Below are 13170 nucleotides of genomic sequence, written 5' to 3'. Positions count from 1 at the left end.
TAAAAAAGTAGTTCTATCATGTTAAAAAGGCTGGAATTATCAAAATCTACCTTACTTATTACATTTCTAATGCCCACTGTCTACCTTAGCTTACCTTAGTAACTATATAAAACTAAGCCTTATAGATTAACAAACAAACAGCAAATAGGACCCTTTAATAAAGCCTTTAGGTCCACAACGCTACACTCATTTAAAACAGGGCCATGCTAGGCTGAACATGCCTGATCTCTTCTGATCCTGGAAGCAAAAGTACAATATGACATACATACCAGTTGCATATGGAACTGTTTAATCATCTCCACTTGCAAATTCACAATGTCCCTATGGCATGCTTCCCTAGAGAAGAAGACACTTGTTACAATTATAATTCTTTCATCAATTTTAGATCATTCAAGAAACTGACTAATTGTTTAATTGTTTCCAATTACTGAATAATTATTGTTACAATTATACAAGACAATTACAAAAGTACAGTGCACCTAGCAATTCTTTTCTATGTGCTAAGAACTGTTTCTTATATTAATACTATTTTTGCAAGATTTATAGATAAACTAAAACTATGTGATCTGTAGAAAGTCAACAAAATGGAGGAAAATTAATTAGGTAACATTCACACACTAACTAGAATCATTTCAAAGAATAAAGTGGTATTTTTCCCAGCTGTCACGGTTCACATGCATTATAGCAGAGGCCAGGATTCAAGGCACTGCACTAGATAAAGAGATTGGGCCAGCATTTCAAGCCACTTGAATTCCTAGAATGTCCGAAGATGGTCCATTCATGTTCCTTAGACTTTAGATGTTAAGAACTTGATTTTTCACAGCTAGATGTAATCCTGACTTCTAGCTTACCAGTGAAGTAACTAACAGAGTGACTGACAGGTTAGTTATGACTTCTTTGAAATCACACAATCAATAATAGCAACTCTGTTGAGGAAACTTCCTTTATTTCATTTTACTGAATTTTACTATATAGATATTAAGGAAAGGAAGTTTACATCATGATAAAATAAAAATAATTCACTAGCTTACAATGTTTGAACTACTATAAATCTCTCAGCTACTGAATACTTTCAGTAGAATGGAAAGGAACTACTTGGGCGGTTATTTAATAGTTTACTCAATAAAATGAAATTCATTCATGCTGTGAAATGATAAATGAAGATTATCAAGAATTAAAATAAAAGGAGCACTTTGTCATCTATCACACACCTTTTGACCTAGAACATTACCAACTTTTTGAAAGATTTATTTTCCTACGATGAGAGAGACCGGAATCCCACTCATCACTGGCAGATGCAATACTGGGGACTGAGTTCACACGTCAAGACTGACATACAAACATGTATGCCTCTACCACAGAGCGATCCCAGTGTCTGACACTAGCAAATCACAGAGGCTTCCTCTGGACTGCTCAGAGTCCAGCTTCCTAAAACCATCACTGAGGTCTTAGGTAGAAGTCACATCCTGATAAAATTTGTCTAGCCAAATAAATGTTTTTCTTTCAAATAAAACATTTGTATGACCCAGACTCTGTTGTCAATATATTCCAATGTTAAACAACTTTTGCAAAAAGGATACCATGCTCTCTGTGGTCTTTCACAGTGCACCTCAAAAGAGTACTTGGGGAGGGAGGTCGCTGGGAGACAGCTCCCCAGTGGCAGAGTGCCCTATGAAGAATGGGGCCCTGGTGCCACATGCAAGCACACAACACTCAGGAAGGATCCAGAAATGGTAGAGAAAAGCAATGGTGTCTCTCCTGCCATCTTTTCTCTTCCTCTGTTGAAAATTTAAGAGAAGAATGAAGATCTTTGTCCAGAACTAGTGGGACCAAGCCCCTGAGTTGAAAGCAAAACCCGTTTTTTCGAGGTTAATGTTCTATGTACTGATAATTCACTGTTTTGTGCTAGAACATTGAAATGGTGTTTATTTATTTTTATTGCCTCCTGAGTTATGCTGGGGTTTGGTGCCAGCACTATGAATCCACTGTTCCTGGTGGCCCTTCCCCCTCCCATTTTTATCAGACAGGACAGAAAGAAACTGAGGGGGTCGGGCTTAAACGCCCGTGGCGCAAAGCGCAAGGACCCAGGTGAGGATCCTGGTTCAAGCCCCCGGCTCCCCACCTGCAGGGGAGTCACTTCACAGGTGGTGAAGCAGGTCTGCAGATGTCTGTCTTTCTCTCCCCCTCTCTGTCTTCCCCTCCTCTCTCCATTTCTCTGTCCTATCCAACACTGAACGACATCAACAGTAACAATAACGACTACAACAAGGCTACAACAACAATGGCAACAAAAGGGGGAAAAAATGACCTCCAGGAGCAGTGGATACATGGTACAGGCACTGAGCCCCAGCGATAACCCTGGAAGCAAAAAAAAAAAAAAAAAAAGAAAAAGAAAGAAAGAAAAAAAGAAACTGAGAGGGGACGGGAGAGAAAAAGAGAGACACTTGCAGGTCTGCTTCACCACTCATGAAGTGTTCTCCTCATCTCACCCCTCCCCCACAGGTGAAGCATCGGCTCAAACCAAGGTCCTTCCACATGGTAATGTGTGTGCTTACCATGTGTGCCTCTGCCCAGCCCGTGTACCCAAGAGCAGATGTGCTAAACTCTAAGTACCACCTGTGTGAACTTGAGAGGTGAGCTGAGAGTTGAGAGCAGAGAGTAGTCATCTCTCTAGCTTTTCCCCAACAGAATAAATCCTCTTGTTTTCAAGTCTCTCTGTTTATACTGTAGTACAGTCAGTTATAGCCTGACAAGTATGCCACAGCCTGACAAGCACGCCACTTTGTAATATACATGCACTCCTGAAGAGCCTCATAGTCTTTAAAACTAAGGTAACAGGACAATATTTTAAAGTATTTATTTATTTATTCCTTTTTGTTGCCCTTGTTGTTTTATTGTTGTAGTTATTATGGTCATCATTGTTGGATAGGACAGAGAGAAATGGAGAGAGGAGGGGAAGACAGAGAGGGGAAGAGAAAGACAGACACCTGCAGACCTGCTTCACCGCCTGTGAAGCGACTCCCCTGCAGGTGGGGAGCCGAGGGCTCGAACCGGGATCCTTGTGCCAGTCCTTGAGTTTCACGCCACCTGCACTTAACCAGCTACGCTACCATCTGACTCCCTCTCCCTTTTTTAAGATAGAGACAGAGGAGAGGAAAAGAAACCATAGCACCAAAGCTTCCAGCTTCCTCCAGGGCAGCGAAGGCTGTGCTCAAACCTGAACCACACATATGAGAAGGCAAGTACACTACCCTAATGAGCTACGTTGCCAACCCTGCGACCATGTTTTTAATGTGGTATCTATATATAATGCACTTACCCTTGTACTTGTACCCACTTACTTAGCACTTACTAATCCAAAAGCCAGTAAGTGGTAATACAAACATGTAGCTGAACTGTATCCTGCTTTTAAAATAGAAGAAAAAATAAAGGAAATCTTAATCATGATTGAACAAATGGTTTATTATTGTCTTTAGTGAATTTGGTACAGATTGACATGCCTTATGGTGATGTTTAATCAACTTCAAAGAAACCCAAGTGAAACATGAAGACCCAACACACTTCACTATTACATTTCAGCCAAACGTCATTTACGAATCAGGCTTCTGTGAAGAATGTCTGTTTCTAAGACCATTCAGTAATTTCCATAAGTTAACCTAAGTAACTTCGAGGATCATATTTAAGAAATAAAAAATTTCATTAAGTTGAAAAAAAAAAAAGATAAGTGGCAACATGACCAACTTTAAAGGATGCAGTTAAATAAAGCAGCTACAGGGAATACACACATCATTTCACTTATCTTAGATCTCTAAACAGTCAACATTATGGAAACAAAGAACAATGACTAATGGGCTGGGAAGAGGGGATGACAAACAGATGAGTATGGAATTTCAGTTAGACAGAATGTGTGCGTTCAAGAGATCCACCACACAAGGCTGTGCCAAGTGAAAGTACCATCAGCATGTTCTAATATAGGGCACACAGCAAGCCCAGCTCGGTGGAAGGAAACAGGCAAAGATGGGCACTGGGAAGTGGCTTCAGTCTTCAGTAGTATTCATGAACCAAGATTCTCACTACAACCCCATGTATCAATCACAAGTTAATTGACAGTTAATACAAACTGCAGGGAGAGGCAGTGGTGTACCCAGCGGAATGCACACACTCACCAGTTAATTGACTGATAATACAAACTGCAGGGCTAGGCAGTGGTGTACCCAGCGGAATGCACACACTCACAAGTTAATTGACTGATAATACAAACTGCAGGGCCAGGCAGCGGTGTACCCAGCAGAATCCACGCATTGCCACACATAACACTCGGTTCAAGTTCTTAGGCCCCATCTGCAGCATGGAAGCTTCACAAGAGGTGAAGCAGGTCTGCAGGTGACTGTCTTTCTCTCTTCCTTTCTACCTCCCCTCCCCCTCTCAATTTCTCTCTGTCCTGTTAAATAATAAAGATGTGAAAATAACAGTTGCTGGGAGCAGTGGCTTTGTCATGTGGGCACCAAGCCCCAGCGATACCCTGATGGCAATTAAAGAGACACGAGAAAACGGGGAGATAGCAAAGTAGTCTGCACTAAATCTATCCCAATTAAACTAGGAAAAGATCAATCATTTTTGTATCCGTAATACTGTATACTGGGCACAGTGAAGTGTAAAATGATGTTTTTCCTTTACAAATATGTCAGCATTTAAAAATAACTGTCAAACATTTTAATATTAGAGAAACACATACCAATAAAAACCATACACCTTCTCCAAAAACATTGACCATGATAATCCAATATTTAGCCACAATACCAAATATAAGCAAACAGAAAAAAAAAGGGGGGAGGAAAAAAACATGCAAGATTCTAGTAACTGGAAACAACTTTCAAAATATAGTGAGATGACAAGTGAAAGAAAAGCATTTCCAACACATTCTTATAATGGTCAAAATTCAAAGTACGAGAAGACAAGGATCAGTGGGCAACATTTTAAAAAATGAAGTATTGTGCCCTGGAGCTCCACTTCCCCAGAGCCCTGCCCCACTAGGGAAAGAGAGAGGCAGACTGGGAGTATGGACCGACCAGTCAACGCCCATGTTCAGCGGAGAAGCAATTACAGAAGCCAGACCTTCCACCTTCTGCAAACCACAACAACCCTGGGTCCATGCTCCCAGAGGGATAGAGAATGGGAAAGCTATCAGGGGAGGGGGTGGGATATGGAGACCGAGTGGTGGGAATTGTGTGGAGTTGTACCCCTCCTATCCTACGGTTTTGTTAATGTCTCCTTTCTTAAATAAATAAGTAAACAAAATTAAGTATTATATTTCAACACATACTATTAAATACTCAGAGCAGCTGTAAAATCTATTTCTCAACTATATGACTGCACAGAATGCACTGAACATGGAGTTTGCAGATACATGTAAGAACCCCAGTGGGGCTTCACAGAAGCTGCAGATTATGTTGATACAGTCTACCTCTTAGACTGCCCCATCAAGTCACCTTGTAACTGCCCTAAGTAAATGTGCCTTTTCCTCGCCGACAGCCAATAGATTCAGCATGCCAAGTTCTACGAAACTCATGTTTATATCCTATACAGTGAAGAACCTAAGCAAAAGTACTAACTACCAGCATAAACTATAGTTGTATTTTTATGTCTACTTAAGAAAAAAAAAATCAGAACACCATCAGTTAAGGGTAGATAGAAAGAGTAATTTTCAGTTACTACCTGAAGTCATCCAGTGTCTCCTGTATCATGTTCTGAATGAAGCGAATCTGAACAGATGTCAGTGGTGCATTTGGCAGATTGTTCCCAATAGTATCGGCTATTTTTTCTGACAGTGAACTGGCAACTCCAGCAGTGACAGAGGATGCTATCTTTGGAACTAGAACAACAAGTGAAGAAAATATTAATAGTCAACTTGGATGGAGAGACACTTAACATCTCTAAATGAGATTTGGCAGGAGAAAACTTGCAGTACTGTGAGGAACAGTATCCTGTGACACTTAGCTCACTGCAATACTAATCTTAAAAGCTGATATGGCTTCTGATGCTCACTTATAAATCTCTATTTACTGCCAACTATTGTAGTAACATGTGACAAGGGTTGATCTTGAGAGCTTGTTTGTAGGTTCTAGTAGAGGAGCGCAGCTACTCTTATGTCCTCAACCGAAGACCGGTCCGTCTCTATTCGGGGAAGGCCGTCCTCTGTGACTGAGTGTGCAGCTTTGGAGGGAAGCACATGGGGTGGTGATGGAGGAAGGGGACACCCACCTCGCTGGCCAGATCAGCCAAATCAACCCTGGGTTGATCAGTGGGGTGGCAGATGTTGCAGCCAGATCACCCTCACATCCAAGGGTTGATCTTAAAGCATCTCTGAACCACTTCCTCACAGGGAAGATGAATGTGACAAGCTGCAAGACCAGCTAGACAAACCAGGCCTGTGGAACCTACAGGACAGCAGGGTCACAGGCAGATTCCAAGCTGAAGCAGTGTGAGCACAGAAACCTTGGAGGAACACTGCTATGTAAGAACTTTCTGTGTCCTGCTTCTGTGGGAGCGACTCATGTCCTTAGACTCTAAGTGCAATCAGGTCTTCAGGGTTAGTGGCACATACTTGACAAATAGGACTTCAGTAAGGAAAGATACAGCAATTCCTGGTAGTTAGCCAACCATTCTGCTAGGATCCTATGTTGTGACTCTATCTGCCTTATACAGATCAAGATATTTACACATATTAGATTAAAAACAGAATTCACAAAAGTAGCACAGCAACGTGGCTGCATTTAACCATTCATAATGTGTTTGTCTCCCAAAGGCAGAGTCGCATTAGGAATCGGTCCATACATTTTTAAGCTCTTTGAACTTTTTTTTAGCCTATGACCAATCTGTCTGTTTATTCTTTTCAGGTTAAATGTACCATATGCACACAACCAGGTAGCCACCACCTGACTCCTTTTTCTTTCTTCTTATTTTTCTTCTTTTTTTTTTTTTTTTTTTACTGATTTTTATTTATTTATTGGATTGAGACAGGCCAGAAATCCAGGTTAAATGCGTTAGTGTTCAGTTTAGCCTTTCACACATCAGAAAGTTGTATATACTTACTTGGCGTTGAGGTTCCATTGACTGGGTGTTCATATATTGTTTGGGCTTCAAATTCCTTTTCTGCCTTTTCTAACTTCTCTGGACTTCTTGTTTGGTTAGATGAAGAGATATTCAGATTTCCAGTTTCAGCACTGGAGATCAATTTTGCAAGCTTTACATTTAAAAATAAATAATTAGTATATCATTTCTGGTTTTATTCAAAGTACCCATATAATTTATACCTACTGGTTTTCCTTTTTCTCACTAGGTAGGGTCAGGGAAAAGATTAAAAAAGGGGGCCAGGTGGTAGCACACCTGGTTAGCACACATGCTACAGTGCACAAGGACCTGGGTCAAGCCTCCAGTCCCCACCTGCAGGCAGGAAGCTTTGCATGTGGTGAAGCAGGTCTACAGGTGGCTCTCTGTCTCTCCCCTCTCTATTTCTAGCTGTCTCTAATAAAGATAATACAAAAAAAAAATTAAAATAAAAGATTAAAAGGGGATACAGAAGAGGAAAAAAATCAACTCTACTTATCACATATAGCTCAAGTACACTGGGAAAAGCCCACTTACTAGGCATCTGCTGCTGAATGTCATTGTAGATGATGATTAGAGGGGGGAAGAGCTCTCTCAAGTCCTCATATAACTAGTTAGAAATATTTGAAAAATAATTCAGAGGACATTTCTGTATTTCTTGAATGTGCACCACATGATACGTACATGTTTAATATCATCCTAAAGTATAAATAAGAAGAGCAGATACCTCTGAATGTAATACACAAAAGACTGACATTTTGTCATTCAAGACCTTTACGTAATGTTTACATTGGAAAAAACTGATTATAGCAGAAGGCAATAGTAATGTTAATATTAATGTTCTGAACTATCAACATGCTCGAACACAGGTAAATAACTTTACCTGTGCTTCCTGTTGCAATGGAAATACGTATTCAGAGAACTCAAGTATCTTAGGATTTTGGGGTTGGAGAACATGTTTCTCATGTATGAGGTCCTGGGTTCAGTCCCCTCTCTGTGTGTGTGTGTGTGTGTGTGTGTGTGTGTGTGTGTGTGTGTACATGTGTGTGGTGTATTGTTTTTTTCTACCTAGTAAGTGCACAGAACACACCTAATGGTAGTTGCCAGCTTTCCAGTGATGAGCTTCTTCACTATGTTACTAGTGAAGTCTATACATACTAAATACACAGGGAGTTCAGAATCATTTTCAGGTAGATACCTGCTTCAAGGAGTCTTTAGGTTCCTGTTTACCCAGATACATTTTCTTAGACTCAGCTAGCAGATCATGATGTTCATTTTCTTCTTTCCCTGGAGATCCCATAAAGACGTTAAGAGGACTAGAATGCAATACTGAAGTGCCTGAAGTTTTTCTTGAAGGAAACACTGAGTTCAACTGTGGTAGAAAATCAAGGGCTGAAAAAGAGGGGGGATAAGTCAAAACCGTGAATATCATGTTTCCTAATCTTGGACTTCTAAGAAAAGCATTTAAGATGACAGACAGGTTAATAAGACAGAAAGACATGGCATATGCATTCAGAAGAAAGGTTCACTTGTCAGCTTTCCTCTTTCCTTGGTGTGCACTCTTGGGCAGAAATTATAAAACTCTGTTTCCCAAGCTATAAAAGTGAAGTGATACCCTTCTTCCTGACTGGTGAGGCTTAAAAGAGGTACTCTATGTGAAATTACTTCAAAAGCCACAAGACAGTAACTGCTTTCTTCGGGATTAGTTTTGTTAACTGAGGGCTTTAAGTTTGGTGTGTATCAGTTACTTATCTTGGGAGGCAGCCTCGGAGACAGTTCCTGGTGAGCCCTGTACTTGGGCGATTCCTTTCTATCAACATGGGCTGAACTTAGCAAACTGGCTGCGGGTCACTTCCAAGACAAGGAAGCACACACTGAGACATTAGTTTTGAGTGAATTCTCTCTTGTCAACCTATCGTGAGGGAAGCCAGCTGCCATACTGTCCAATCTTCCATGGGGAGGCCCACATGGCACGTTCACATGCCTGGACTTGGGAGCAGCTCCTTTGCCCAGTCAAAGCCTGACGTGACTGCAGCCCTGCTGACACCAGATTAAAGCATCGAGGGAGGCCTGGAGCCAAAGGCACACCCAACTAAGCCAAGCTCTAACTCTTCACCTGCAGTTATAAGATGAGAAATGTTTGTTCTGTCAAACTTCAAAATGCTGGGGTAACTGCACAGTAACAGAAGACACAATGTACTTTCATAAGAATACTTGAGCTGTTCTTACCATAGCCTTTGCCTGCTGACTCATCACCTCCCTTGTTCACTACTGCATCTATTAAAAAAAAAAAAGAAGAATATACATAAAATAATTTAAAAAATAAGTCAGCAGCAACATAGACTTCCCACTCACTCCCCAGAGTTCAGAGGCCAAGAATTTTCAAAAAGAAAAATGAGAGCTAAGTGAAAGCTAGTACTCATAAACCCTCCCTTTCTTTCTTTTCATCTCATATACAGTAAACAGCCTATAAAAAGGGATTAGTCTATGCTACAAAGTCATTTAGTGAGTCAGAAAAGCACATAGAAAAATCACTTAGAATAGACTCTAGAGATGGGTAATCTTTTTTTTTTGTTTATTTTACCTTTTGTTGCCACCTTTTTTTTTTTTATTGTTGTAGTTATTATTGTTGTCGTCGTTGTTGGATAGGACAGAGAGAAATGGAGAGAGGAGGGGAAGACAGAGAGGGGGAGAGAAAGACAGACACCTGCAGACCTGCTTCACCGCCTGTGAAGTGACTCCCCTGCAGATGGGGAGCCGGGGGTTCGAACTGGGATCCTTACGCCAGTCCTTGCGCTTTGTGCCACGTGCACTTAACCTGCTGTGCTACCGCCTGACCCCGGGTAATCTATTTTTATGTATACCACTTCAGCCTGTTAACCCTGGATAATTATCTGAGAAATGGTACTACAAATGGTACTCAAGTTTCTGCATTTATTTAATGACGATAATGTCCTGGCCATTTGTCAAAAGATGTCAAATATTTTGTGACCAACTTTATAAAAAACACAAGGTTTTATTAATATTTCTTTCAGTGGTAGAATAGGTATAAAGATAGCTTTATCCTGTAATATTATTCTTTTTAACAATGCAATCTGACTCCTCCTCATCTTAAAAGTAACCCTCTTTTATTAGATAAAAGAGAGAAGAACCTGCCTTGGCAATTTAACAGTTTTCAGTATGGAATATGGCCAAGCCACTTAGTAACCCTGTAGCAAGTGTGTAGGTGTGTGTTTCTTCTGGTTATGAAATTAAATGTAAGAAGTAAACAAATTTAAAGGTTATAATCTACAAAATTATGAGTAGATTAAGGACAACAGATTTGTCATATAGCTGACATTTAGATTCACTCTAGCTGTTCACAATGAGCACTCAACCTTTCTGGACTTCTCTGAATAGTTCCTTAAGTAAATTTATAGAATTGCAATCAATAGGCCTAAAAATTATTTAAGTCAGTCAAATTATTCTCCAGAAATTTGTATTTGATAGCAACAATACTGCTGTTACCAATGCGACTGTATCAGTAAAGAGAAAAGCCTGAACATTAATTAGTGCTCCCCAAAGCCAAGATAAACAAAGTGTCTAGTTCATGCATTTTAAACAACAATGTATAATGTTTCCACAAAAAAGCTGATGAAGTTTTCTTTTTAATGGCAGTATCTACCAGCAATAAGGGAGACTAAGTTTGTGAAAGAGTGAGAAGTATTTCATATGCAGTATAAAAGATAAAGCTATCTACTACTTATCCTTCTATGAACACATCTAATAGTAATAATCAAAGGAATGGTATTCTTCAGTTAGGAAGATACATTTTTGCCAATTAAAACATCCAATATTTTAGGAAGATTCACTTGAAAGTAGATGCAAGTAAAAGATTGCTTATGGAAGCAAATTTTTCTTTAAGAAACTTCAGTGGAAATTGAGCTGTTAACTTGAGAGTTCTCTCTGTATAGTTCCCATGTACAGTGACTAGCATACACATGAGGATGATGACATGTGAAGCATCAGGCCAAAAGAAAAGAAAAAAACCAACAAACACAACACAACACTCTAGGAGCTGAAAAAATTAGCCAACAACTAAGAGAAGAATTAGACTGAAACTAGAACCCACACCTGCTGGCAGTAGCTGCCAGAAGAGAACATGGTCCTCAGAGCTGAGCAGACTTACCATCCCTGAGAGGTGAGAACATGTCGCCTAAACTGCTATTTCTAGTCCCATCAAGGCTGCAGAGGTCTTGACGTTGTCCACTTTCTGTTTCCTTAGATAAAGCATCTGTGTTTATGTTTTGAGGTAAACCTTACAGGAATAAAATATAAAAATAAGTGCTATGTATATTAACCAAATCTATCATCAGAATTTAGGATCTAAGAAATGCAGACATCACTTGCATTGCTAACAATGCCTGAGGAAGCCTGATAGCTCAGTTTGCCATCTTTTTCATGGGATAAAGGATTCCTCAAAAGCAGAAACTTACTTCTACATACAACACTAATGTAGTTCAGCCACTCTGGTAGAATTTATCTTGAAAAATGTTAGATACTATCATTTGCTCTGAAAGTACCACAAAACACAACTCAGTATCAGGGGCTGAATGGCCCACTCTTGTGATTAGCAACCCATGGTTGAAATGTCAGTAAGGCATGATGTCAAACGAGGCAGGATTCAAGTAATGTTAGTACCTTTCCCAACTTGTTGTCAATGGAGACTTTGCCTTTCCACTGTCATCTCCTTGCCTAACCATGGGAGCTTAATACTTCTTTCAGCATCCTGGGTCTCAGTGACCTCACTAACCTTAAGTGATTTAAGGAAATTTCTTTTCTCCACAATACTAAACTCATTTTTCTTTTTTTAATCCAAGTAGACAACAGTGAAGAGGCACACAGACATTTATTTTCTCTGTCAGGAAAATTCTACATAGCTCAGAGCTTTAAGACAGGGACTTTGTAAGAGGAATTCTGGAGAATCAGTAGTTTTTGGCTCATTTTGAGTGAAAGACTGAATTCTAGAGATTCAAGAGCTTTACTGGAAATCTAACATTTAAACTGGTAGCATGTTACTATGATATATACATATATACATATATATATATATATATATATTATCATTATTATTTACTGCCACCAGGGTTATCGCTGGGGCTCAGTGCTTGCACAATGAATCCACTGCTCACAGCATCCACCCCCCCTTTTTTCTTTTTCCCTTTTACCCTTTTGATAGAGAAAGAGAGAAACTGAGAGGGAAGGGGGAGATGAAGAGAGTGACAGAACAAGAATCACCTGCAACCCTGCTTCACTGCTTGTGAGACTTCCTCTCGGAAGGTGGGCACCAGGGACTTGGATCTAGCTTCTTGCCTGGGGAATGTGCATTCTAATGGCTGCACCACAGCCAGGCCCCTATATCACCTGTCGGTCTGAAGGGGAATCTGGATCAGTGTGGCAACAGATAGTTCCTTATTACGTTACCAAGAGCAGCAGCTAGGGACGAGCCAAGGGGACAAGATAACGGAAGAGCCCCATAGCTTGGGGTGAGGCAGACGTACCCCCATTTACTCCAGAAATCAAAACAGACTGGGAAAAAAAAAGCACCAAGTAAATTTGTGTCTCAATGGACAGAAGGTGGGTCGAGGGAGATGATGCTCTATTTGACAGGGGCGATACAGACAGCCAAACAGGGGGGTGACCCAGGGACTCTGGAGAGTGGAGAACACAAGGACTGTGGAGATAACACACTCCTGGCCCAAGTGAAGCTCACACAGTGGGATGGTTGCTTGACACAGGTGGGACCTGACAAGAAGGACAGCAGAAAGCAATGTAGGCCGGGTGGTGGCATACCTGGCTAAGCATTACCATGCACGGGAACCAGGGTTCAAGCCCCTGGCCCCCTCCTGCAGAAGGGAAGCTTCACAAGTGGTGAAGCAGTGTTCTCCCACACGGCAGGACTAACACTGTCCTCAAGAGGTGCGCTAACTATAGACAGGCTGATGAGCCTTGCACCTAGGACCAGAGAGAGAAGGATAGCACTGGTGCAACAAGCAACAAGCCAGGGGAGAAAACAAAGTACAG

At 40.7% G+C, this 13170-nt stretch overlaps 1 protein-coding gene across 3 annotated transcripts in view; it reads right to left on the bottom strand.

The window, feature by feature from the left end:
• The window catches only part of NEDD1 (NEDD1 gamma-tubulin ring complex targeting factor), a 38610-nt gene that overhangs the window by 1860 nt on the left and 23580 nt on the right, over positions 1-13170 (bottom strand). For all 3 annotated transcript variants that reach the window (XM_007522040.3, XM_060195583.1, XM_060195584.1), the window contains exons 9-14: positions 11276-11404; positions 9337-9384; positions 8306-8499; positions 7093-7243; positions 5716-5872; positions 270-336 (exon numbers count right to left, since the gene is read on the bottom strand). In XM_007522040.3, coding sequence (XP_007522102.1) covers positions 270-336; positions 5716-5872; positions 7093-7243; positions 8306-8499; positions 9337-9384; positions 11276-11404 — 746 coding nt within the window. The remainder of the gene's footprint in view (positions 1-269; positions 337-5715; positions 5873-7092; positions 7244-8305; positions 8500-9336; positions 9385-11275; positions 11405-13170) is intronic.

The sequence above is a fragment of the Erinaceus europaeus genome, chromosome 7, assembly GCF_950295315.1.
Source record: "Erinaceus europaeus chromosome 7, mEriEur2.1, whole genome shotgun sequence".
In the NCBI taxonomy this organism is placed as follows: Eukaryota; Metazoa; Chordata; class Mammalia; order Eulipotyphla; family Erinaceidae; genus Erinaceus; species Erinaceus europaeus.
This window is presented reverse-complemented; position numbering and strand designations above follow the sequence as displayed.